This window comes from Nannospalax galili, unplaced genomic scaffold (genome assembly GCF_000622305.1).
Source record: "Nannospalax galili isolate Female #2095 unplaced genomic scaffold, S.galili_v1.0 scaffold17, whole genome shotgun sequence".
NCBI classification, from domain to species: domain Eukaryota; kingdom Metazoa; phylum Chordata; class Mammalia; order Rodentia; family Spalacidae; genus Nannospalax; species Nannospalax galili.
In genome coordinates, this window is record NW_008342276.1 from 3338298 (window position 1) to 3364839 (window position 26542).

The following is a 26542-nucleotide window of genomic DNA, read 5'->3' on the forward strand; positions in this document are numbered from 1 at the left end:
ATTTTATGACATGAAGGCACAGGATATATACTTGGTTTCCTATGAATAACCCTCAGTGTTAGCCAAATTGAATAACACAATGGGTAGAAAGGTGTTTAAATTTTAATGGAAACAGCACAAAAAGGTATAGTTGATATTTTCTGTGGAGGACACAGAAAATAAAATCCTAGCTTGAAGAGAAAGCATTGATTCCAATGTTGGAAGACAGATGCTGGAATCAGCATTTGAGAGGATGGGTCTTTTTTTTTTTTTAATCTTTTTGAGGCAGGATCTCCATTTCATACTCATAGATATTCACCTGCCTCTGCCTCTTGAGTGCTGGAATTAAAGGTATGCATCACCACAATCTGCTATTTTTTTTTAACTAAAGGCAAAGGAAAAAAAATGCTTTCCCTAACAGATTTCTCATTATAACTTCAATTTCATACATTGAGATAGAAATCACACAACAGTAATATCTTCACTATGAACAACTGGGAACAAATTAGCTGGTCTTTTGGATACTTTTGGAGGCATGGAAGGGCTCACAACTGCAGAAAGAAGTCTAAAGATCCAATGTCTATCCACTTACCTGAATCCTTTTCTTTTGTGAATGCTAATCCAGTCAGTTCTCATGAGGCCTGGACCCTGCCTGGGCAATTTCCTGGGATGTTCTCAGAGCTATCTTCCTGAGAGAGAAACTTTGCTACGTACTGGTATCTATGTTTCTTCTATTATTTCTTCATCATGTTTAAATTCTATGTCAATGCCTAAGGCAGGCATTCTTAAATGAAAGTGATTAAGAAGGTCTTCTAACTCACTGAAGGCATATACCAAGATTGGTATGTTACGTATCTGTAGCATCTAGCAGTATTATAAGTAACTTTGTATAAAGATGCAGATGAACAGGAATAAACACTTTTAATGAACTATAACGTAGTAGGGTAACACTATGATTAGCAAAAATTAATTGTATATCTAAAAATAGCTATTAGAGGTGATCTGGAATGTTCCCAATACAAATTTTAAGTGTTTGAGGTAATATGCCATTTATTCTAATCTGATTATTACATATTATATACATGTATCAAAATACCACATTGTGTCACATGATTATGTACAATTTTAGGTGTTATTTAAAAACAAGAATGAAGCTGAGCATGGTAGTGCATCCTTATGATCCTAGCACTCAGGAAGCAGAGGCAGGTGGATTGTCCCAGGCGTGAAGGCAGTCTGGTGTATACAGTGAGCTTTAGGCCAGCTTGGGTTACTACAACATTTTGACTCAAAAAGCCAAAAAGAGAGATAGATAGGTGATAGAAAAATAAGTAAATACATTTCTGTGATTTGAGGAGGTTAAGAATGACTTATGCAAGGAACTAATTATCTGATATAATATCTTGTATACAATATGTGTTCACTAAATGGGCATAATGGTTGATATTTTGTATTTTCGAGGGGCTGGAGAGATAGCTCATCAGTTAAGAGCACTGGCTGCTCTTGCAGAGGACATAGTCCAGTTTCCAACACCCACATGGAGGCTAACAACCATCCATAGCTCCAGTTCCAGAGGATCCAGTGCTCTTTTCTGACCTTCGTGGGCATTGCACCATCCAGGTGCACTTACATACATGCAGGTAATGTACTCATACCTGTAAAATAAAATTCTAAAAAATAAATAAGAATGCAAAGAATACTGAGCCAGTAAACAGTCAGTAATAAAGCTATTTTCTTTGGTAGAGTAAATCAAATTGTATTTAAGAGCCTGTTTTTATATGCGCATTGGCACTGTTCCTAATTTTAGTAATTTTTGTTTTTCAAAATGCACTGCATTTAAAAGCTTTGAAATTCATTCTGGTTTTGTGGTATGGTAGCATTACTCATATTTTAGAACATAGTAGAAAAAATATTAAGGGAAAACCAAGGTAAAGATTTAGCTGTCTTATCCAGGGTCAGAAACGCAAACTTGACTAAAAGACAGTTACTTGTTTGTTTGAAACCCTTCCTGTCTTTTTGATCTTTACCTCCATCACCATCACTGTGTGCACACACATGCACACACACAGGGACACCCTTTCAGAAATACTATCTTATGAGAGTCACAAACCTTTCTGAATACTTTTTTACTATATGGTTCTGAATTCACCCTTTCTCCAAGTCCCTAATTTAATTTGTGAATAGAGATCCAAGGAAGAACAGCCACTGTCAGGTTTGATATCACTTGTTCTTTCAAGTGATTTGACAGTTTTTTTTCCTCATTCCATTATATCCAAGAATACTTTTTAAAGACTTTGGCTTCATCAAGAAAAATCAACATCTTTTCATATTGGTAAATTTACCAACTGTTGATCTATGAGCTTATATGATTGCTCAAGTTGTAGTCCAAGTTCTTGTTATCATTGGAAAAACACTTGTGAGATAAAATATGTAAGATGAAAAAATATTCTTTAGTTTCAAGAAAGTAAACTACAGTGTACTAGAAGCTTTTAGATTGTCTACATTAAGGCTTACATATTTTAAAAAGCAAAGTTGGAAACAATCCAGTGTACAAAGGATGGACCAAGTTGAGCCTGTGCTGAAAAGGCTTACAGGGTTGTTTATTTCAAGTCCCAGTATACCAGAAGAGAAAACTAAACTCTAGAGAGATGTGAACCTTGGTCAAAATTCTACAACTGTGTGTTCATCTTCCATCCATGGCTGGTGACAAGCTTAGGCTAAGATGTGACAGGATCATGAAACAGAGCATGTAATAGCTGCTCTGTGATTATTTTTATTCATACAAATTGGCAAGTTTGGGTCTATCTCCCCCTGGCTCCCACACTATTTTCTGCTCAGAGGCCTGTCTTCTGTACCTCCTCTTTCCGAGGGACACACACTACTGAGGCAACATTGCTGTTAGGTTGTGAGGTGGCTTAAAACAGTATTTCCAAAAATGCTTGCTTAACAGGTTAATTGATATTCTCTCGTGGGAAGTAGTTGTTGCATGAGTGAATTTTGAAAATGCTGCACTGAACAAATACATAAGATAATTTCTTGAAAGACTTGTCATGGCCTTTAATATGCTAATGTACACCTTGAGCCTCTAGAACATAAAGTACCTGGATCCTGTTTTCAGAGCTTTATTGGCCGTGAATAGTCTTGTACGTCTCTCCAATCCCAGGATCTGACAGTGAATGAGGCTAAAATTGTTATCTGACTAGAGGAATTTGGTGAGGGATTTTACTAAGGGATACTTAAGGAAGAAAATATTTGTTCAATTGCTTATTTCTTCATCTTAGGATATAAAAGCTTGAGTTTTATTGTTTGTGCCTTTTGCTTTTTTAAAGTCAGATTATTTTTACAATTTCATATTTGTATGTGATGTATTGTGATCATATTCATCCCTTTCTCTTTTTTAAATGAAAATTTTAAAATTGAATTTTTATGAATTTCATGCACTGTATTTCAATCATATTTAAGTCCTTCTCATATCTTCTTACTAGTCCCCACCAAATTTCTGTAAAATATATTGAGGCCTACGGAGTTAGGTTTGCATCCCCAAATGTAGGTTCATTCATTGGAGCCTGATCAACTTACTAAGGGTCTCATTTTTAAATAAGACCAATTCTTCCCTTCCAGAAGTCATCAGTTGCCAATAGTTTCTCAGGTAGGGTTGGGGTTTCTTACTGACTTCCCCATATCTATACTGAAATTTTTTATGACTTGAACTTATACAGGACTTGTCTATTTGGTCACCATTGCAATGAGTTCATATAAGTAACTAATTGTCTGGAATACTGTTTCTTCGTGGTCATCTACCTCTTCTGACTCTTATAATCTTTCTGCCCCCTCTACTGCATGATCCTTGAGTCTGGGAAGGCAGAAGTTTGATATAGGTATCCTATTTAGGAATAATCAACTTGCAGTCTCTTATTTTCTGCACATTGACTAGTTGTGGTTCTCTGTGTTAATTGCCATCTGCTGTATAAGTGTGCTTCTCTGCTGAGAGTTGAGAGACGTATTAATCTATGGGCATAGCAATAAGTCATTAGAAATCAGTTTAATACTGTATCTATCAGAATAGTTGTATTAGGTCCTCCCCTATAGCCTGTGACTTGTCTAGCCTCAGATTCCTAGGCTTGATATCAATGTCAGGTATGGGCTTCATCCCATGAAGCAGACCCGAAACCCAGTTAGTAAGTAGTTGCTTACTCCTGTAATATTTGTGCCACTATATTCACCGGTGGGTGTATCTTGCCAGGTCTGTTGTTATAGTTCACAGGATTCAGACAGAACTGGGTAAGGTTCATGCTAAATTTTCTTTACAGGTAGCTTGCATAGCACCTTCCAGCACTATGAAAGCTAGTCAGCAGAAATAGGCTTTGAAGTCAGCACCAGGTTGCTTTATCCTTGCTTGTTCTACAGCTCATGTATGTAGAGTCTTCAGCAATAAGGTCTTACCATGAAGTTCTGGTGGGCAACCAAGAGCAGCATCCTTTTTTTTTTTTATCTTTCTGCCACTTCTGCTCACACTTCTTCCCAACTGCTTCCTACTCCCCCTTTCCCCCTTCTGTTTTTATGTAATTGTGAGTGCATGTGGGGTGTGTGTGTGTGTGTGTGTGTGTGTGTGCGTGTGCAGGTGGTCACAGGTGCTGTGCATTCATGATTGCAATGGCTACAACATATGCAGAAGACAGCATTTTGTAGTACTCCCCCCATCATCCAGCTCTGACAGTCCTTCTGCCCACATTATTTGATGTTCCCTGGATCACCGAGTACTTGATATACAGATGTCTTATTTAGGGAAGACCACTCAGCAGTCCCGTGTTCTCACTGATCCGTTATGAGTCTTTACTTGGATCATCACCCACTGCCAAAAGAAACTTCTCTGAGTAAGGCCGAAAGCGACACCAGGTTATGTTTATACCAGTTAAAAGACAGTTTAACTATATGTAAATTTAGCAAAAGATCAGTAGCAGATTCTTCTGTGGGACCTGCGACTGCCCTAGTTATAGGCTTGTGGCCAGGTATATAGTAGTAAGCACATACTTTCTCCTGTGGATTAGCCTTCAGGGGATGTAAGATCTTTACAGTCGGGACAAATGTCATTCATATCCACCTACCCTCTGTGCCATACATAGTTCCGTTCCTGGCACCCAGAACACACAGTACGGGTGTGTTTGTTAAGTGAACCCACAAAAACAGCTGCAAGCTCTATAAGGCTTACTTTCTATGGGCAGAGTATGAGCTTCAGTGGCATCCACATTAATCTTTCCACCTTTTGGTCATTGATTCTGTAGTTCTGGTGCAAGCATTACTAAAAAAAAATGCAACAAATTGATGAAAATTACAAAGTGCACACCGTCAAATAACTTTCTATTACCTTTTGTGACTAGCGCATAAATATTGAAAAAATAGTCATAGTGAAGCTTTAAGAAAGACAGTCATTGCTTCTCTTTTTGTATAGACTGGGATGAGGTACGGTAGGAGCAGATGCTAAGAATTGTTTGCAGTTGTTTCAAGAGTAAAGACCCCTCCTTCTTAGGAGACATGCAAACTTGCTGGGAATCTGTTTTTCTCTCATCATGTTCATTTTGGTTGTGCAACCGAGCGACCCGTATGGCTCCTTAACCGAGTCTGCAGAGATATACAAGAGGGGAGTGAAAATGCACAGGAAAGCACTGCCGGGTTTGCCTTGTCCTTCATGAAACTTTGAACGCAGAGGAGAGCCAGGTGTGGTATGCACGCCTGCGATCCCAGCACTTGGGAGGAGAAGGCAGGAGGATTATTAGTTACACGTCGTCATCAGCAAATCAGAGTGGGTGGGTGTGTGTGTATGAGTTTGGTTGTGTGTTACCCAGAAAACATCTCCTCTCTCCTCCACCCAAAGACAGCTGCTTCTTTTGTTTCCATTCTTCTTTTAGAAGAGTCTATGTCTTGACTCTGTTCCAAATAATTTCCCCAGTTTTCTTGCTCCACTTTTATCTGTTGTCCATGTTCTGCATCCCCGAATCATACAAAGCTAGTAGAGTGAATTTTCTTTAGTGAGAAATTGAAGGGAACAGCTCATCATAATAAATTTCTTTTCATAATTTTTATCAACTTCTTGTACTCTTTTAAAGAAAATCTTGCCCCAAAACTATAGAATCAATGACCAAAAAGTGGAAAGATTAATGTGGTTGCCACCGATAGCTCATACTCTGCCTGTTATACCTCTATCACTTAAAAAGGTTGAGGAACAGAGTGTTAATAATCCTAATGCTTTCAGAATCACAAGAAACTTCTTTAATGAGGGACAATGCTTGGTAAAATGAATCAGTAGGAATCTGGAACATATTTTAGGAGTTCTTTAGCATAAGTAGGTAGAACAGCAGAATTGGAGAAGCAAAACTAGGGAAATGGAAAGGATTTGCAATCTAGAAGGATGCTTCTAAACAGAGGACAGAAATAGAAAAAAGGTGCTGTCTTTGAACAGACTTGCTAAGGCTGACAAAAGGATTTTATAGGATTCTGGATAATCTTATGACAATAAATTATTTTGATGGTCTCAATTGAACCTCTCACAGACATCCCTGCTGTTGATCCAAATATAACTTCTAAGTTTATCCAGAAGAGCAGGAGTCCCAAGCCTTTCGATAGCTGGAAGGCATCTCTTTGCATCTGTAAAGTTGTAGCTTGGGGCATCTGTCTGTTTCAGGCCTGGGGAGAATTTGATGTCTAAAGCTTTCACCCACCTCTGATAATGCACCTGCCTTTTTTTTTTTTTTAATTTCAACGAGGGGATTTTCTTTTAAATTTTTTGTTTATTTTTATGTGTATGACTATTTTCCCTGCATGTATGTAAGTGCACCACATGTGTGCAATGTCTGTAGAGGCCAGAAGGCAGTGCTAGATCCCCTGAAATTGCAGTTATGGATGGTTGTTGGCTACCATGTGGGTGCTGGGAACTGAACTCAGGTCCTCTTCAGAAGCAGCCAAGTGCTCTTAACCCCTGAGCCACTCTCTTGCTCCATGAGGGAATTTTCTTAGTAAAGAATAGAAGTGTTGCTAGACTCAGATGGCAGAAAGAAAAGGAGCTGGGAAGAACATGACATGAAGTATAATTCAGATCACCAAACAGTTCTTTTCTGTTCTTTATTGGCATATATTTATATGTAATGGGTTGCATTTCCACACAAGCATATAATGTATTTTGATAGTACGCTCCCATTGCCCTTACTTGTCTCTCTACCACACTTGATGATCCCCTTCCTCTTTTTGACTATTTCCCCCTAGACTCCTATTTTGGGTGTGTGTCATGAGCATAGGTGCCTTACTGGTGGCTACACCACTGAAGAAAATATCCCTTCTTTCTGCAGAAACCATAAACTGCCTATAGATCTCCAGAGAAGGATGGGGCTTCATGAGCCCATCTCTCTTCCATGGCTGTGTGTCGACAGGCTCCATTCTGTGTAGGCCTTCTGCAGGCAAATAGAGCTGCTGAGAGTTCAGGAGTGCAACAGCCATGCCATGTCTAGAACACTGCATTCCACAATACTCTACCCTTCTTCTACCTCTTAGATTATTTTCACTCCGTCTCCTTCAATATTCCCTAAGTTTTGGATGGGGTGATATAGATACCCCACTTATGACTGAGCAGTCAACACTCAGTTATTGTTAGCATTATGACTAGGTTATAAGTCTTTGCAATTGCTGCTGTCTATTGCAAAAAAAAGCAGCTTTTCTGACCAAATCTGACAGCTACAATAAGGTATGAGGATAAACACAGTTATTTAAAAGGCAATTTGATTGGTACATCATGTCTATTTGGTAAAACAACAACTGTAGTTTCCATAGTAGGGCCTATGACCTCCTTAGTTTTTGGACCAAGTTTACAGTACCAGATGTAAATTCCCTTCTGTGGAGTAGCCCTCACATCCAAATCACAAAGTGCTTGGTTGCCCCCATAATGGACTTGCCACTTTTGTGCACCAGTGGGCACATCTCACCTGGCAGGTCAGTAGTGTAGCATTCAGGGCCCACAAGTATTACTTACCTTGAGCAGCTATGATGTACCAAGGGGTGAGGCTGAAAATGAGTGTTCCATACAGAAAAGAAAAAGAAACGGGTTGAAAGAGGGATCAAGATGGAAGAAAAAAAAGAGATTGAGATGGAAGAAAAAACACCACCACCAGGACAGAAGAAGAGATGATATAGAGGAAAGAAGAGTAGAGAAATGTGTCCAGGAAAACATAAAAGAGAGAGACCAATTGAAGATGGAGGACCAATGGAGGAAAAGGCAGAACACACAAGAAAGAGTCAGCAAGAGGAGCATTCAGAAACGATCCCAGAAATGTCAAGAGAGTAGTTTTGTTTTGGGGACTGTGATTTCAATATCTTTATAAGAGGCCACCTAACAAGGCTGCCCCATTCCCCATGTCTTTGAACTGTGCACAGAGAAACTGGGAGAAAAATGTGTTTAAAGTTAGAAGGTATGCAGAGTTTTGAGGATTTATAGATCCGCTCAGTGAACTAACCTCAGAGGTCATTATGGTTACTATATCAGAGGCTTTGTTTCCTTTTCCAAAAGCAAAAGCAAACACTAGTTTTATAGTAAACACAGAAAAGAATATATTTTACAATTAAAAATTTATTTTTATTTAAGTGTATGAATTTTTTGTCTGTATGTAAGTCCACCACATGCATACAGTGTCTGTGGAGGCCAGAAGAGGGTTTGGATGCCCTGGAACTGGAGTTATGGATAGTTGTTAGCTGCCATGTGGGTGCTGGAAGCTGAACCTGGGTCCTCTGCAAGGGCAGCCAATGCTCTTAACCACTGAGTCATCTCTATAGCCCTAGCCCTAGTGACCCACCCTTCCTTCCTTCCTTCCTTCCTTCCTTCCTTCCTTCCTTCCTTCCTTCCTTCCTTCCTTCCTTTCTTCCCCCATCCCTCCTTCCCTCCCTCTTCTTCTTTTGCTTTCAGTTTTTTGAGAAAGGGTCTCACTGTGTAGCCCTGGATGGGCTGGGACTCAAATTCACAGAGATCCACCTCTGCCTCCTGAGAGCTGGGGCTAAAGATGTGCTCCACAATGCTGGGCCCAGAGACTCCTCTGTGTACAGAATTTTGAGGACATTTTTGGTCCTGGAAAAGGTGCCTTTCTTCAGCTCCGGTTGAGGTAATCCACAGTTAGTAAAGTCCTGGTGTCTGTAAGTGTTCATTAAAATGCCTCCTTGAGATAGAAAGGGTGAATATAGTACTTTATTGCAGGTAAATGATCTCTCATTTATATTTGGTGTATCTTATTTTTCAGAAAATGTTTTAAGAAGAAATGCAGTATCTTTAGTACACCTGAATGACTGTGGAGGGTATCCAGATATTTGCTGAGGTAACACCACTGTTACACGAGTATCTGGGAGTGCAGACTTCTCACGCCAGGCCTCTGGGGCAGAAGTCATTTGAAAGTCAGTATCTATTGATAAGACAGACAACCTATATTTGGACACCACCTGAGGGAATGCTGACAGAACATGCTGGGAAAGGCCATCCTCCACGTCACTGTGAGCATTTAAGATGCCTGGGCACAAGAGCAAACTGGTGGGCCAAGGTCTTTGGTCCTGTCTTTCTTTGCTGTGTTATCATGTCTACAGATGAGGAGAATGATGACTTCTGTCCAGCTGTGCCCAACACTGAAGAGTTCAACAGAAAGACCAATCAAACCTTTAGGAGTCAGTGTTGGGGGAATTCTGTGTGCTGAGAGCTGGAGGGAGGCCACCAATTTATCTCAGGTATATTATTTCTCCAGGAAACACAGCATAATTGAGGACAATTTTCCACCATGAATTGCATCATTAGCTAACACAGGGAAAGTGAAATGCGGTTGACTTTTCTTTTTCTTCTGCAAAGCTGATGAGCCGAAGGAAATAGAAATGAAAAGTTTAATGTAATTTTTTTCTTTGCCAAGGATATATGTTGAAAATCAGAATCAAAACACTTTTACACGGTAATAGAAATCCCACATTTTAATACATTGCCATGCATATAAGGAATCAAGTAATACTGAATACAAAATAGTCAAATATACAAAATGATAAAGCAGATTTTCAAGCCTGTTAGAGATCATGCTCATGGATACAAATGGGCAGAAATTTGTACAGTTTTATTCTTATCAATTTAAAAAGAATCATGCCCCTTCCCAGCTCTTCTTGAAGAAAACCCAAAATAGAAAGAAATATTATAAGAAAATATAAAGGAGACCCAAAGGGAATTGGCAAGTTGGTAGCTGCTCAAGATATAGAAATCAGTGGCTCAAAATTGTGGTGCACAATAATGCTTATGTTTAGAGGAAAAAAGTTTCTAAACATGCCCTGGAACCCAGGGAACAAAAGTGGACATCCAACAGAAAAGGCACTCTTGTTTTTACCACATAACTTGATTGTGTCTTCCTAAGTCTGGGCCTGGTACATTTTTTAGGGTGAAAAAAAAAAAAACCCAAAAAACAAACCAAAACAAAGCAACAAAACAAAGAAAAAAAAAAGCAGTACAGTTGTAGGCAATATATTGTTTAATTAACCACTCTTGGGAGACCAACAGAATTCTGACTGTTGCTTTAACCACTCATTTAAGGAAACTATAAAAACATATGCTATCTATTGGATGACCACAAGGAAATTTTCCAGACAGCTGGGAAGTTACTTATATGAACTCACAGCAATGGTGACAGCATGGACAAGTCCCACATAAGTTCAATTCAGACAAAATCCCAGCACATACGTGGGGAAGTGGATCAGAAACCCCAACCCTACCTGAGGAGCTATTGGCAACTGATGGCTGCTGGGAGGGGAGAGTCTTTTAAGGGTGTGACTCTTGTTAGGTTAACCAGGCTCCAGTGGATGAACCCACAGCAAAGGACATTTGGAAACACAAATTTGACTATATATATAAAATAGAGTACATGAAACTGAGCAGGGAATAGTAAGGGGGGTAAAGATAGGGAACGGGATCTAAATATGTTTATAATATATTGTATGAAATTTGCAAAAGTTCAGTTAAAAAAGGAAAAAAATTCTACCATCTGTATAGGCTTCTGTGTTATAAAATGTGCCCTTTAGTTATGTTGGTAAAAGAATGAGTCAGGTTTTTTTAAAAAAATCAAATTTCCCCTCTCTGATTCTGTTATTTTGGGAGCTTTGGGTTTATCATTTTTGCAATGCTGGGGATTGAATATAGGTCCTTGTACATACTAGGCAAGTACTCGATCACTGAATTATACCTCCAGTCCCCTCAGACTCTGTACAAAGCATTGTTCTATTTAATTCTTACCATATGGTTTTTCTCCCTCATTCTTTCCTAGAACAAATACTAAAATGCAGTAACGCCTGATCAAGGAAGTCTGCTATGGTCCTCTACTTCTTGGGGCCTTCAACTTGCCAGCTTCATGTGATCAGTGGTATTTTTCAACCTGAGGATGGACAGTCTTTGCCTGTACTGACCCCTGAATAGGTCACTGTTCTCTGGACTTTGGGGAGGTAGACATAAGTGGATATCTTCATTACATGTTCTGGAGACCATCTCTTCCTGTTTCTCAGAAAAGATTATGTATGTGTGTCCATGTCTGTCTCTGTCTGTCTCGCCCCCCACCTCTCTGTATGTAAAACAGGGATTATTGCTTTTTCGCTTTCTCTCTTTTAATCTCAGAGTGGAGGCTTGGTCATAACAACTTTGAAGAGAATGCCAAAAAGGAGGAAATGTGTCATTAAACAAAGCCTATTACCCAGCTCATCATGACAATTAGGCATAGATTGGTGGTGTGGGACAGCTTTCCCCATTAGCTCCTTTTAGTCTCCAAACAACTTGCCTGCTGAGGGACAGAGAACATCCCAGACAGGCAAAGGCCCAGAGACACTGGCAATTTCTATTAGCCCACTATTCTTGAATTCAGAACACTTTCTTCCCCTTTATCAGAGTAGTGCCAATCTCTACAAAGTCCAAGAATAACTGAAGTATATAAACCATAAGCGATCAATGGTTTCTTTACTCAGGCACTTTTTACTGTTAATCTGTAATTTTGTTACAATATTGATCTTTTCTAAAATTTTGTGTAAAGCTATTTAATTTAGTGCCTAATGATATTAAACAGTTGGATTAACTGGAACTACAGTAGTGTGATTTAGTGATAGGAGTTTCAGTGGAATTAGTTTCAAAACATTTGTGCTGGTTTGGCTTTTCTACAGACCAGTTTTCACAATGCAAAATCAAGGGCCTGGTATTATTCAGCTCTCCACAATGTGAGCTTCTTTCAGTAGCCAAACTCCAGTCTCCTCTAGAATGGCCCTCTTAGATGGAACTTTCCTATTGGTAGAAGAGAAAAGGCAGTGGTAGGTAAGCTATGCAGAACCCCACCATTGCCCAGTGTGAGTGGAAGCAAGCAGAAGTCCTCCTAAGCCCCAGTGGGGTCAACATCCCTGGAGAGCTATGGCTTCTGTTGCTGGTGAGGCAGGAGCAGGGCAAGCATGAAAAAGATGGGTTGTGGTATGACCCAGCTAGTACACCAGAGGCCCTGGGTTCAATCCCCAGCACTGCATTAAAAAAACAGCCAAATAAATGAGAATGAACAAGGTTCTACCTACCCAACATGGTCTTCAAGGTTTCCACTAATAATCAGGAGCCTTTTTATTTTTTTGAGATTGGATCTCATGCAGCCCAGAATGACCTTGAACTCTAGATACTCCCACCTCTACCTCCCTAGTGCCAGCATTATAGGTGTGCACCACCATACTTGGTTTACATGGTGTTGGACAAGTACTTTATCAAGTGAATTATATCCCCAGCTTCACCAGAGGCCTTTTTGATAGGCAGAAGAATTGGCACACACATAACTATCTCTGTGGCTGATATTTGGAGAAAGACATGCTGATTTTCACTGCACAGTATGGGATCTAAACATAAGAACTGCCCCAAAGCTTCTGAGTCCAGTGGGTAACTCCCAGTGCAGTTGGATTAAGTGCAGCTAATTGCATTTGATTTAGTGATCTTCAAACCAAGGACCCCGACTGTGCTCAAGCTTCAAACCCCATTTTTGCATTTATGCATGAAAATGGAGTCTGTCTAGAGCTTAAAACGTCTATTCACGGTTTCTGTGCTGTGTTAAAACCTGGGGTCACCTCTGAGATGTCAGAAGAGCATCTGAGTTTGGGAATGGAATAGGAGTAACATCTAAGTACTTGAGGTATCTAGGGACAAATTTTTCATCAAAAATTAGTTTCTCTATCCTAAATGAAATAATGACCTACTATAATAAGAATTCTTGTTATAGCATTTTGTCTTAGCATAAAATGTTTTAATGCATTTTTATAGAACTTGAGAAGAGGTGCCAGTGATTAAGTGCAGCACCATAAAACGGAATTGTATGTTGTTCTTGCAAGTCAATCAAAACTGGAAGTCTATATTTGATAGATATGTCTATATCTGTGCTCCTATGGAAAAACTGTGTGATTCAACTCTTTATTTCCTTTGATCCAAGTGATTGAATTTTAAAAGGCTGTGAACAGGAAGCAGGCAGCCAGCAATTTTCAGTGTTGTGATTACTTTAGGTGTGAGTACCTCCAGGTTGGATGAATTTAATAGACTTCTTGGAGAGAATGCCAGCAGAGCTGTTACATCAACAGTCCACAGTTCAGGTAGAGAGGCTTGACTCTACGATCCTTCCTAAGACTGTTATAAGTTTTGGAGATTTGGAAAACAACAACGACAACAAAATTATTCAACCCTATTCCCCAAACCATTAGCTTCAAAATTTGAAAATGTTATACGATCAGAAAGAATGCCAACACATCAATGACATTTAGTCACTATGTCAGTTGAAATGCAATTCAGCGTGAGTCCTATCTGACTTGTAAATAAAGTTCAGGGTATGCTGTTGGTGCCTTTTAATGATTGAAATAATTAGGAGGGGGTTCTGATAGAAGAACGCTTAGGGCGGCCACGGTTCCTAAGTAGCCTTATATGGCAAATGAAACTTAGTTTTACAAGACCTTGCATGTCCACCTTCCATTATTCTGTGGAAATCATTTGTTGGTCATTTTGAAGTCAAGCAGACCAATAGTACTGGCCCATGCTTGGTGGTACTTCTGTTATACAGTTGCCACTGGTAGATTTGATGGGGTACATTTTAGATTTTAGAAAAGTACTTGTCCCTTCCCACTCCCTCATATGGGATCTTGCCTTTAGAACTACAGTGGATGGACAGAAGGTGACAGTATTGATACTGACCCTGCACTCACCTTCCCAAATGAGGCACAGTTGGCTATCCTTTCTTTCCCCAAGCTTCCTACAACTTCCAGAAGTCTGTTACTTGTATTCCAGTTCACAAATGTCACCAGAACAACAGAACAGAAACAGCCTTCTCTTACCTTGAAGCTGTCAGGAATTCTATATATCAAAAAACCAGATTTTACAGGGTTATTCTCTGAATCCAGGATTAGACCCAGCTCTAAGGATATTGAGGTACAGGAGCCCTCAGCTGTGCCTAAGGAGAAATGTCTCCTGACCGGTCCTCCTCTCCGATCCCATCAGCTTTGTTTAGATGATTAGTAGTCCTGACCAGCGACTTCCTGCAGATGAAAGCTGGGTGATACTGCTGTCACCAATAAGATCAAGTCTGAGAAGGAATTATTAGTAAGGGTAGGGAAACAATTAGGTAAGGACTACATTCTTCTGTTTGCGTTCTTTATAGAACACTTGAAATCTACCCACAGCACCATGTGAAAAGAAAAGGAAAAAAAAAATCACACACACATAAAACAAAGCCAAAAGTGGGGTAGAGGGGGCTGTGGAAGAGGTGAATAAAAACAGCCTTTAAGAAATAAAAGAATTTGTGTCACTTTTAAAGATTAGATTTTTAAGTCTATGGCAGCTTTAAGTCTAGTTGTCAAGTAGCAAAATTACTCTAAAGAATGCAGAGGCAAAGCAGCAAAGAATGAAGCTGCTAGGGCGTGGGGAGGAGGAGGTTTTGGTAAAAATAAAATAAAGTAAAAACTGAAAGTGCTCAGGAGGGTCCTGAAAACTTTACTTCCTTGAGACTTTTATTGTTGCCATCCAAAACCAATTATGTGACTTTGCAGACAAAGAAAGCATTTGCAAGTACCTGGGAGTGTGTGGGGCGGATCCAGGTCCCTTAGAGGTTCTTATCCTTGCTTTATATTCACAGGCAAGGTTGATCTTCCCTTTCCCCCCTTGCATGCTAAAATGGCACGTTTTCCTCAGCACTAAAGGCTCTGAGCCTCTGTTTGGGCTGCAGGAAAGTGACTCTGGAGAGAAGCCCATGTGTGTACCTATATTCTGGAGGTAGTAATCATATCTGCAGGTACACACTTCACGGAGCCTGTGCAGGGATTCGAAGATACTCCATTCCCCATAAAGAAAGTTGATAGGGTCCCTATCCTCCTAGGCAAGTCCCAAGCTACTGAAGTCATTTGCTTTTTACCCTAGCAGAACCATGGATGCTCTGCATATTTAAATTCAGTTCTGGATCTGCAACAAGCTAATCCCCTTGGCACCCTGGAGAGTCTGATAATTATTCATTTCAGTTCAGTCCCAAGAGTGCATTTCCTGCACAAGTGTGGGTGTCAGCCTTTTAATAAAAGGTGCAACACAGGTTTAAGTAAAAGTTAAGCCTCAACAGTTTACAGACTTTATACATCAAAACATTTACCCTTTACCTCCCCAACGCTCCCTTCCTGCTAGACCAAACTGTGCTCCAAAATGACTTCAAACAGAGGTCAACAGTTTGGAAAATAGTAGAGGTTCATATATAAATATGTGGGGTATGCCAGGCATTAAGGCATATTTAGAGACACCATCTTCAATTGGGCTTTTTAATCATCTTCCTTTTGCTTTTACCCATTTCCATCTTTACCCATTATCTTTCGATAACGTTACATCCCTTTGACTCAAGAAAAATAGAAAACTTAAAAAATTTTTTTAGATCATTTTGCAAAAGCCAAAGTAAAGATAGGCCACTGTCATTTACTGTACATCTGTCCTATAAAGCATGTCCAGTTTTCCAAGGGTGTTAGCAGGCGTCTCAGACTCTCACTGGCCAGACCAGTTGGTTTGCAGTTGTACTAGTTTAGCACCTGGCAGGAGCTCACAGGATTCATCAGAACCAATTCAGCATCATTTGGAGTCGTTATAGAATTGGCGCTTTGGAGAACCCAGTACAGTAATAAATGGCAATATCTATATAAAGGATGGAAATACAGGTAACTGGGATGGACATCAAGGAAAGCAACCGAAAGCTGCTTTGGGAAGCTCTGGTCAGCTTAGGTGGCTGTCTAACAAGGTATAAAGATGTGCTCTGATGCTGTCTATGCACCTGCCATCTGCCATGAGCATAGTCCTGTTACTCTGTTGGGGGGATGATAATGGGTGTGGTTGTGGGTAAATGCTACCCGAACTTAGTTTTGATTGTAAAGAGTGGGTAGTATTTGAGAGCAAGAGATAGTTTTAAATAAGAGCAGGAAGAGTCTGCCTTCTACACCAGAGTTGGTGGAGTCCCCAACAGATGATTGATGAATGAAAGGGGGAATGAAGGGACTTGTAAACCCTGCTGTTGGAACTAAGCCAAATGGATGAGCCATGGAGCTAGATGGGGCCATTACTTACAGAAGTGCTGCATCCTAATTCTGGATTTTTAGAGATTTATCGTATGTGGTATAGCCCTGATAGTTTAGCACTGATTTGTCAAAAGGTCAGATCACATGACTATAATTTCTCTGAGTTCCTATCAGGAACCCTTTCTCCAGTCTACATCTTGAGAGGACTCATCCTGTGGAGAGACATCTTATAGTGATGTATATGAATCACATTCAGGTCTCTCTCTTCTTTCTGAGACCCCCCAAGAGGATACAGACAATGAGTGTCTGGAGATTCTTCAAAATGCCTTGCTTGCTTGTGCCAGAAGGGTTCTACAAGTTGTTACATCTATTTTAAATAGAAGCCTCTAATGCCTGTCAGTTCCAGGTTAAGTTAGTGGGCACATGGAGCACACTTTGCTGTGATTTTGATTCCGCCAACTTTTTGTCTCCAGGGAAAAGATGTTAATGTGTCACAAATGTCCAGTCAATATGAACGAACACTTCTCTAGTGTTCAGATAAGCAATCATTGAGTAAGATAGGTTTCCCAGGACTGTGCTTTGCTGTGAGATGGAATTAAAAAAAAGTCATTATAGATACAATTCTAGGAAGGATTAAGAAGGATGAGTAGGCTCTATACTGAGGAAGGAACCTAGTGTGAGCGTGAACCCTTTTACTACTCTAGGCACAGAGTAGGGTCACTTAATGTTATAAACTTGACCTTTGAAAGTTTTCCAGGGTAGGTGAGACCACAAAGGAAGATTGCATTCTGCTGCCCTTGGTGTCAATCCACAACGGTCTTTGACAGAAAGAAGGCCATCCTCTTTTGTTTTTGGAAGAACTCCTCTACAGAACAAGAGAATATGTACATTAATCAAATAGAAGCATCCTGTGTGAAGTCCTGTATGTGCATGTGTTAAGTTGCGCCTGGGTACAAGGAACCAGGAACTCAAATATTCCAATCACCAGGCCTGCTTTGACCTTCCTTTGGTGCTATAAGTTATCCAGTTATTCAGGAAAGTGTCAGGAGGTGAAATCTAACAGTACTGTGGCCATATTTACACCAATCTACCATGAACAACTGGGGATATACTAGGAGTGGTGTTTGTCTTGGACAGTCTGAGCCAGAAAGACAAGATTTATAAAGAAAAGATAATACACTTGTTTTCCTACATGTACCAGACGTGCTAAAGTCACCTCAGTGTAGTGTTCTCATATATAAAGTGCTTTAGAGCTGGACAGAATACCTTCGGACATCATAACTAACATAATCGAGACACGTTTACATTCCTACCAGGGCATAATATTGTGATCACGTCCACTGAGATTACAGAACTGCTGTAATTTTTTCTAAAACATCATGCCATCTGCACACGTAAAATAATCCAGTAGTTGCCATGCTAAAACAGGACTTCTAGTGAAGGGCACAGACAAACCCCCGAAGGGAACTTGAGTTATGCACAGTGATGAAAACTGGAAGCAATTTTCCAGCTAATGGTCTGCCAATGACCACTTGGAACCAGTTGGCACTGTATATTATGCACCTCATTTGAAAATCCACAGCAAACTAAGATTTTTTTTCCCAAAGCCTATAATCTTGACTGAATGGGTGTTTTCTCAGTTAATCTATTAGTGCTCCAAGGATCTCTTCTGGCAGTGCCATGAGTAAGTCTCTCTCTGGGGAACAGGCCATATTCATACCCACTGGCAGGACAGCAACTTCTGAGTTTATGGAGAACCCTCGACTGAGGCTGCAAAAAGAAAAAGAGGAAAACCTGGTTAGTTACTTCCTTTATGTCCCACATACCAACATGTAGCAATTATCTTATTTAAACAAACCCTAACACCCTGGGGCCAAAGAGAAAGCACTAGCCAAGATGATGGTTACTCAACTCAGGATGGATTTGTAGTAGCTTGTACTCATGGAGGATCCTTGCACCATTTGGCAGAACACAGAAGACACCCACATGAAGAGTCAGGCCAAGCTGCCTGGAAGGAAGAGCAAAGCTGGATCTCTGGACTTGGCATTCAGCCCTAAGACAGGGATGCAGGGTGGGAAAGTGTTTCATGTGTTTTAAGGGTTCACGCATGTATGTGACCTGGAGGAATATCAGGTTGGGAACGGTGCAAGGCTTTTTTGGGGGGGTGGGGTGGAGTGGAGTGTAGAGATGGTTTCATTCACTAGGAATCTTAGAATAAAATCTAGAAGGAAATACAAGAAACAATATGTCGAAGAGCTCCTGAGGTTACACAGTGAAAAGTCAGACTGGCTGAGCAAGTTAGGGGCTGGAAAGTGAAAGTCATTAAAAGCCGACTGGAGATTGAACTATTGAATTGTAGCCCTGCTCTGGACTTTGGGAAGGGTTGGGCAAATACATTATCCCAACTTTAAATGTTTACTTTTCCCATTATTTTCTATGTGCTCTACACACAGGACCTCAATAATTAATTATTACATGAGTATAACAATATTTTACCCAACACACAAACTATTGGGCAACAGCAACAGTTCTTGATGTAAAAGAAATCTTCCTAGGTTTCCAAGTTTATTTGGCTTTACAACATGAGAAGATCCCCATTTTGTAAACAAATGCTTGATTAAAAGTTGTTACTTCAAAGAAAAATGCAGAAGAAAAGATACTCTTGTAAGTATATTAAATATCGAATAATAACACAACACACACTTCTGATAAAGTTGTAATGTGAACAGAAAGCTCATATGTTGCTCGTGGCATAGCAAACTGGAAAAATAACATTCATTTGTTTAGAAACTATTAAAAATTTATATCTCCTGATCTAGTGATCCCATTCCTGGGAGAGTACCCTAAGGAAATAATGTAAAAATAAAAGAAGCTATATACACAAATATGCAACCTAGAAGTTTTTCTATTAGAGAAAAAGACTGAAAATGACAAGTCTATGTTGAAAATTTAAGAAAATTATGGCACATTAATAAGACAAATGATTATCCAACGATTAAAGTAATACTAGTTATGGTTATACAGCAGCATGATAATCAGTTATACTATAATATGCAACACATATACATAAAAGAAATGTAAGTGAAAACAGAAATGGTGCTGCAGTTTTATTATTGACATATTTTGCAAAACAGTAACAAAAATTAGGCTCACCATGGTGCACTCTTCTGAATATTGATTCACTAAAGTATTATGATTATTTTAATTCAGTAATATGACCTAGAAAACAAATACTTCATTGTTTCACTAAGACATGACACTCTAGTGTCATTGAAAGGGAGTTAGACACCAATGTGGTGGAAACCCAGATCAGCCTTCAAGGAAGCAGTACAGCCCTGAACCACAGCATAGACTTGTAGTAAACCGACACAACATACTATCCTTGAACCTTTTGCTACAACTAGATCTGGGAAATGTATGACCTTGGACAAAAGCCAATTAAATAAAATAACTATTAAACAGGGAATAATGGCAGGTAAGGATTGATCCCTACTAAGTAAGGAAGAACAATGAGGTGCTCGTTTACAACATGGATACACAAAGAAGTAGAGGCCATAGACAGACAACTTGGAGTTCCACTGCATGAGGGCATTCTTCATTGCTCTTTGATGCCTTTTTACAGTCAATGTTGTAACCTTTTGATTGGGACACCATAAGGTTGATACTTACGCAAGCTGTATGTACAAGGTACTTGGCTGAAGTAAATTTTGAACCTTAATCTTTCTATCACATATGCCCAGTGATGGGCTCTACTGTCATCACTAGAGATTAAAACTGTTATTATGTTGTTTATTTATCATGTGCATATGTATATGCCATAGTGCACCTTTGGAGGTCAGAGGACAACTTGCAGGAGGCAGTTCTCTCCTTCAGACCTAGAGATTGAACTCAGGTTATGAGGCTTGGTAACAAACACTGTTACCTGCTGAACCATCTCATCAGTCCTCACTAGAGATTTTTGTTATCAGAAATAAAAATGTTTTAAAAACTACATGAGGGAGCTGAGGACTGATGGATAATACTTGCCATGCAGTGGATAATACTTGCCATGCAAACACAAACACAAAGACCTGAGTTCAGATCCCCATACCCATGTAAAAGTCCTATGTGTGATGTGTATCTAAAACCCCAGGGCTGGGAGGGCAGAGACAGGAGGATCCCCAGAACTCACTGGCTGGCCAGTCTAGCCAAATTGGTAAGCTCCAGGTTCAATGTGAGCCCCTACCTTAAAAATAAGGTGAAGAAGCCAGGTGTGGTGGTGCACACCTTTAATACTAGCACTTGGGAAGCAGACACAGGTGGATCTGTAATATGGAGGACAGCCTGGTCTACATAGTGAGTTCCAGGCCAGCTGAGGTTACAGGAGATCCTGTCTCAAAAAGACAACAACAACAACAACAACAACAACAAACCCAAAAAACAAAACGTGAAGAACAATAGAGGCAGACACCCAGCCTTGGTAGCTTCTGGCCCTTATACACATGTATGTACAAACATGCACCATGGAATGCCCCAACCATCCTCTTCAAGAAGGTACTGCTATGTCTTATGTTTGGCTTCCTAAAACACTATGTACTAAATTTTTAGCATTTAGTTGTGAAATTAAGAAAGAAATGATGTTAGGCTGTTTAATCCAGCAATTATGTTTTCCTTCTTGGAGACAATCATTTAGTCCCAGAGTCTGGGATGAGTAGCAAAGCTTTAAGACCCAGTGATCAAGAGCATGGGCTCTGGCATATCTCGGTTCACTTCCAAGATTCACCACGTACCAGCTGCTATGTGATGTAAAAAGCAGGAATTCTTCTAAACCCCATTTACTTCATCTTTAAAACAGTAAATATGATCGCTAGCTCACTGGGTTTCTGTAATGATGAAGTGAACTCATAGGAAAAGCACTTTGGACTTTGTTTAGTGACTAATAGATAACTGATAAGCAATAATTATTATTATTTTATTATTATCACAAGTTCTTCAATGTTACTTTGAGACACAAGAGATACAAATAGGCCAACATTCAAGGACTGGGAAAAGAAACAAAATGCCCAGCTAATAGGCCTTTGCACCCTCTCCCCACCTGCCAAGGCCACAGTCTCTGCACTCTGGTTTCTACTCCCCTCCAGATTAGTGTAGGCATTCAGACAGTTGCATGATAAGGAGAGTTTGTAACACTTCAAAGGCAGGAAGTGACTGGCCTGGCAGGCAACAGCCAGCCTGGCAGAGGGCTCAGGGGAAGATTTTGGACTTAAGTGTTCAGCTTCACCTTCTCTCACCCCAGCAACAAGACTGAAGGCTTGGCATGTTTGAAGAAAAGAGATTGTGCTAGGCAACTCTACATCTCATGGGCTAAAGGGAGCAAATAAGACTTGTTCCCTTAAAAGGGCTGTTTAGTGTCTTTTATTCAGAAAGAAGAATATATATCTTTGTGAAAGAACATGTCTTTCATGGAACTCAACTTTGAGGTTTTTTGAGGTAGGTCTGAATTATTTTTGGATGCTGGGTAATTTATATCAGGTAGGAAAGCAATGGAATGATATCCACAGTTGCCCAATATAACAGTCTATAAGCAGATCTATTATTGAGCAGCTACCATGGGCCAACTAAGCCAGTGAGCAACCAGTCACTGAAACTTCAGTGCCATTTTGGAGGTCTCTGTAAAGATATGTTGAAAATGAGTTCAGGCATATTTATCACTGTTAGACTACACAGAGGTGAGAACTAGAATCCAGATCTGCTGTCACTATAAGACTTCAAAACTTTTGTAACTATTCAAAGGAAATTCTGTAATCCCAATAGGAATATATGAAGAAATCAAATAGCTGTGTTGTGAAAAAAATTCTAATTAAACATAACTCCTAGCCATAGAAGAGATTCACTACTCTTTTAACAGGGTGTAATCTTTCTTATATGTAGCTCAGTTGTTCTCAAATGAGCATAGTTTTGTCCCCTAGGGGAAAAATGGTACTGTCTAAAGACATTTCTGGTTGTCACTCATGAGGGTTACTATTGGCATTTAGTGAATTGAGGTCAGGGACACTGTTAAACATCCTATAATGCACAGGATAGCCTTCTGGCCCCAACAATGAATGCTCCAGCTTAAAATTTTATACATGCTAAGGCTGGCTTAGCAGGCACAAGCTTTTGCTTATTTTTTTTTATTCTTGGTTATGAGCCAAATATATCACTCTCAAAATAGGTCAGGATAAAAACTAACCCAAGTGGGCCTTTTGTATGCACAGGAAATAAGGCTAATTTCAAACCTTACTCCCCTCTTCTATTCATTATTTTCTCATTTTATTTGATTTTATATTCAATGCAATCAAAACCTCTAATACTAAATCACTTCTAACTCTAGAACCCTCACAGGCATACCACTATAAGAATCAAGATTGGATGATTTAGACAGGTATGCCCAATTAATTAGTATGTGTGCAGGAAGTTATGAGAGAAAAGGAAGACAAAGGATGATTTATGTGGCAATAAAACCCAGTTCTTCTGCCAGTGCTTCTGGTAGGAGATGCCACATGTGTTCCTGCTGATACTGGTTCCATTTCTGCCACTCCTGTCCCCCAAGAGACCAAAGTGGGTATTTTTTCACTGAGGATATGAAAAAGGAATCAGCTTTATCTTCTTTATGTGAAGATAGAGGTCAAACACTCAGACAAGATGGTGCCAGAATGGCGAAGAACTTGAGTGAAAGATAACAATAAAAACAATGATGCATATAAACTAACCTGTAACTTCTCACAAGTCCTAGTAAAAGTGGAAATCGTGACGCTGTGAAGGTTAGTTTTGTGTGTCAACTTCATTGAGCCACAGGGTGCCCAGATACGTTGTTAGCCATTCTTCTAGTGTGTCTATGAAGTACTTGCATATTCGAGGTGAATATTTGAGTTGGGGAAAGCAGATGGCATTCCTTAATGTGGGAAGGTCTTATTCGGTCCATTCCAGGTTTAAATAGGCAATAGATTGAATAAGGGATAAGTTACTTTTTCAGCTGTCTATCTCAGAACATTGGTCTTCTACCTTTAGATACAGATTTGGGGTGGAAGGATACTATTGGTTCTCTGGCTTGCAGATCTCGAGACTTTTCAGCTTTCATAATTAAGTTCCTTATAATAAATCCACCTCTCATACATGTGTGTTTATACATATTGCATGTATACATCTACACATGCATACATATCCATCTATCTTATTCTGTTGCCATGCAGATCTTAGAGACAACATGATTATAATAGTAAACACTATCACTAACCAAGTAATTGCCATGTCTCTAGCACCATGTTAAGAAGTTACGTCTATTTTGTAGCAACCAAAGCAGGTGGGTAGCCTACCTCCACTCCAGAGAGGATAAGCCAGTCTTTGAGTTATAAATGACCTACACAAGGCTGTAGCTTTTAGGTCATGCTAAAAGCCTGGCTTTGGCTAAAAGTGTCAGTGTCTATCTGTTCCAGAAGTGTTCAGTAGGAAACTCTTAGCTGGGACGGAAGGGCTTTGATCTTCATCTCTCACCCTCTTTCCCCGAAGCTTCATCTTTTTAAATTAGAATATTTAAACTCGTCCCTGATATGGCAGGAGGAGGACTGCTTTTGTTTCCTGGCTATGTAGTTCTCATCGACTCTGGGGAGTTTTGAAGGATTCACATGCTGAGAAAACTGTCCCTAATCTACATATACCGAGACACGGAAAGGAATATTGAGTTGTTTGCAAGCTGAGTCTTCTGTTTTCCTCGGTTCTGGGCAGGAGGGCAAGGAGGTGGGCAGGGTAGAAGACAGTAGATCTGTGTATTTATTCTTCTAACATGAGCAGAGCTGTTAGTCTATAGAGTGAGGTTTAGAAATCATTACGCATTTAAGGAGATGCTAATGCTAGGTTCCTGATTTGACCATATGTCAATAAAACTTTTATTTTTTATCTTTGTGTGTGCTTGAGTGTGTATGTGTGTGTTTTTATCTCGTGAGTATGGGAATGCACATGCCACAGCCTGTGAGTGGATGTGAGATGGCCTCACTTTCCACCTTATTTGAGACAGTGTTTCTTGTTGTACACCACTTCATGTGACAGACTAGCCAGCCTGTGAACTTCCAGAGATTCTCTTGTACCTCCCATCTTGCTGTAGGTGAGTGCTGAGATTACAGATGTGAGCCACTACCATATCCATGGGCTCTGGTTCTCATGCTTGAACAGTAAGCACTTTGTTGCTCCAGCTCCCAAATTTAAAAGTTTGGCTATGGAAAAACAAACCTGAACCAAACCCCTCAGAAATTATCTCTGATTCACATAGCTTAAATTGATTCACCAGATTCCAGGGTTTAAAAACTGACATTTCCACCACGGGTCTTTAAACTTACCTGTATGAGATTCACCTCAGGTAACTTCTTAACACTTTTGCTTTGCCTAGCCTCTCTCCCTCTCTACTGATCTATAAAGTCTGGGCGGAAGACTGGAAAGCTCTATGTATAACAAGAGGCTAGGTATTCTCATGAAGCCAGCTTGGCAACAGGCCATGAAAATACCTATGTCTTTCTCCTAGTATTTAAATAGTAGTTATTTGTCCTTCAGACAGAGAAAAGTGGTATAGACTGTGGGAAATGTGATTTATTGCCTTGCTCTTTCATATAATAAAACACCAAGAATCTTGGCTATAATACAATGCAGTGATCCAAGGTTGAGCTGTACAATGGGACAGGCAGGGGTAGCTTTTAGACTTGTACAGGATATCTAACCTGTGCATAGCCCCAGGGACATGAGCATATTCTGTCCTAGTACCATGTGCTTTCTGCAGGTTTAGTTGTGAATTTATTCCTCTGAAGCTGGCTAAAGTGTTCTATACTGCCTTGAGGGTACAGGGCACGAGGGGTTTTAAATCCACATGATGACATTGTATTAGACTTTACAGCGTTCTGTATTATAATCACTTGATTATGTCTGTTTCTAGACTAGTACTTCACAGTGTTTAGAAATCTTCTGGGGAGCTTAGGACATTTGTCTGAGCTCCAAATGTGGAGACTGAGATTCATTTCTTTTAGGGTAGGCCCACACACTTGGATTTCTAATAATGTTGCAGGGATGGTGATATTGCTAGTCTAAGCACCTCTCTTGAAGCATTGCTGCTCTGAACTCAAGTTCCTTCAGGCAAAGAGCGTGTCTTACTCTTCTCTTTGAGTACTGGGGAGGGGGGTTGGAATGTCTGTACTATCAAAGCTGCTCTTGACATGTTTGTGGAGGGAGTAAATGAAAGTGGAAAGAATGCATGAAGTTATCAGTTCATTCAGGTATGGGTAGAATTTATTGGGGGGAGGTGCACACTCTTGTTTTCTAATGAGAATTGGGTTAGAGATGTCAGAGTATGTAGATATCTAAAGTCTATGATCATTTAGGTTATCTATTATATTTGGTCTTCAGGAATGCTGTCCTTAGAAGAACAGCCAAACCTCCCTCTGTGTTACAGCTATCTTGCACTAGACACCAGCTGATAGCTGTAGATGATCACCTTGTACCACACAAATATGATATGATGCATTTCTGGAAGAAAAGACCATCCGGCCAGCTGCTCTCAGCAGGAGTTCATTTGTACAGCCAATTAATCTATGGTAACCCTTGTGATTCCATCCTTTGGACTGGACAGAAGCAAATGTTTCAAGTCATTGCATTCTGACAGCCACTCTAAAAACCCACAGAACCTTTCAGAAGAAAACTCTGTCCACTGGCACAAACAGCAATGAATCAAAGGAGAATATACCTTGAAGTTTAATCCCAGTGGCCATTGAAATTCCCCTCCATCTCCACAGTGTCAGCCCAGCTGGCCGAGTACATTCTGAGGGAATGCTTTCTAGTTTCTTTCTTTGTTTTTATACCCAAGTTCACTCAGTCACAGAGCACGGGGCCCTGTCTGTTTGTCAAGTGCATGAGCAAGTTCAGTTTTTTCTTTCTTCTTTCTTGCTTTGCTCTCAGGTCCATCTATTCTCCTCTGCCCCCCCCTTTTTTTTTT

The 26542-nt window shown here is 40.0% G+C and overlaps 1 protein-coding gene across 2 annotated transcripts in view; it reads right to left on the reverse strand.

Annotated features, from left to right (window-relative positions):
* Window positions 1-11493: 11493 nt before the first annotated feature.
* Samd12 (sterile alpha motif domain containing 12) overlaps window positions 11494-26542 on the reverse strand; it is a 434786-nt gene continuing 419737 nt past the window's right edge. For both annotated transcript variants that reach the window (XM_029565861.1, XM_029565862.1), the window contains exon 6: window positions 11494-18321. In XM_029565861.1, coding sequence (XP_029421721.1) covers window positions 18192-18321 — 130 coding nt within the window. In that variant the 3' untranslated portion in view covers window positions 11494-18191. The remainder of the gene's footprint in view (window positions 18322-26542) is intronic.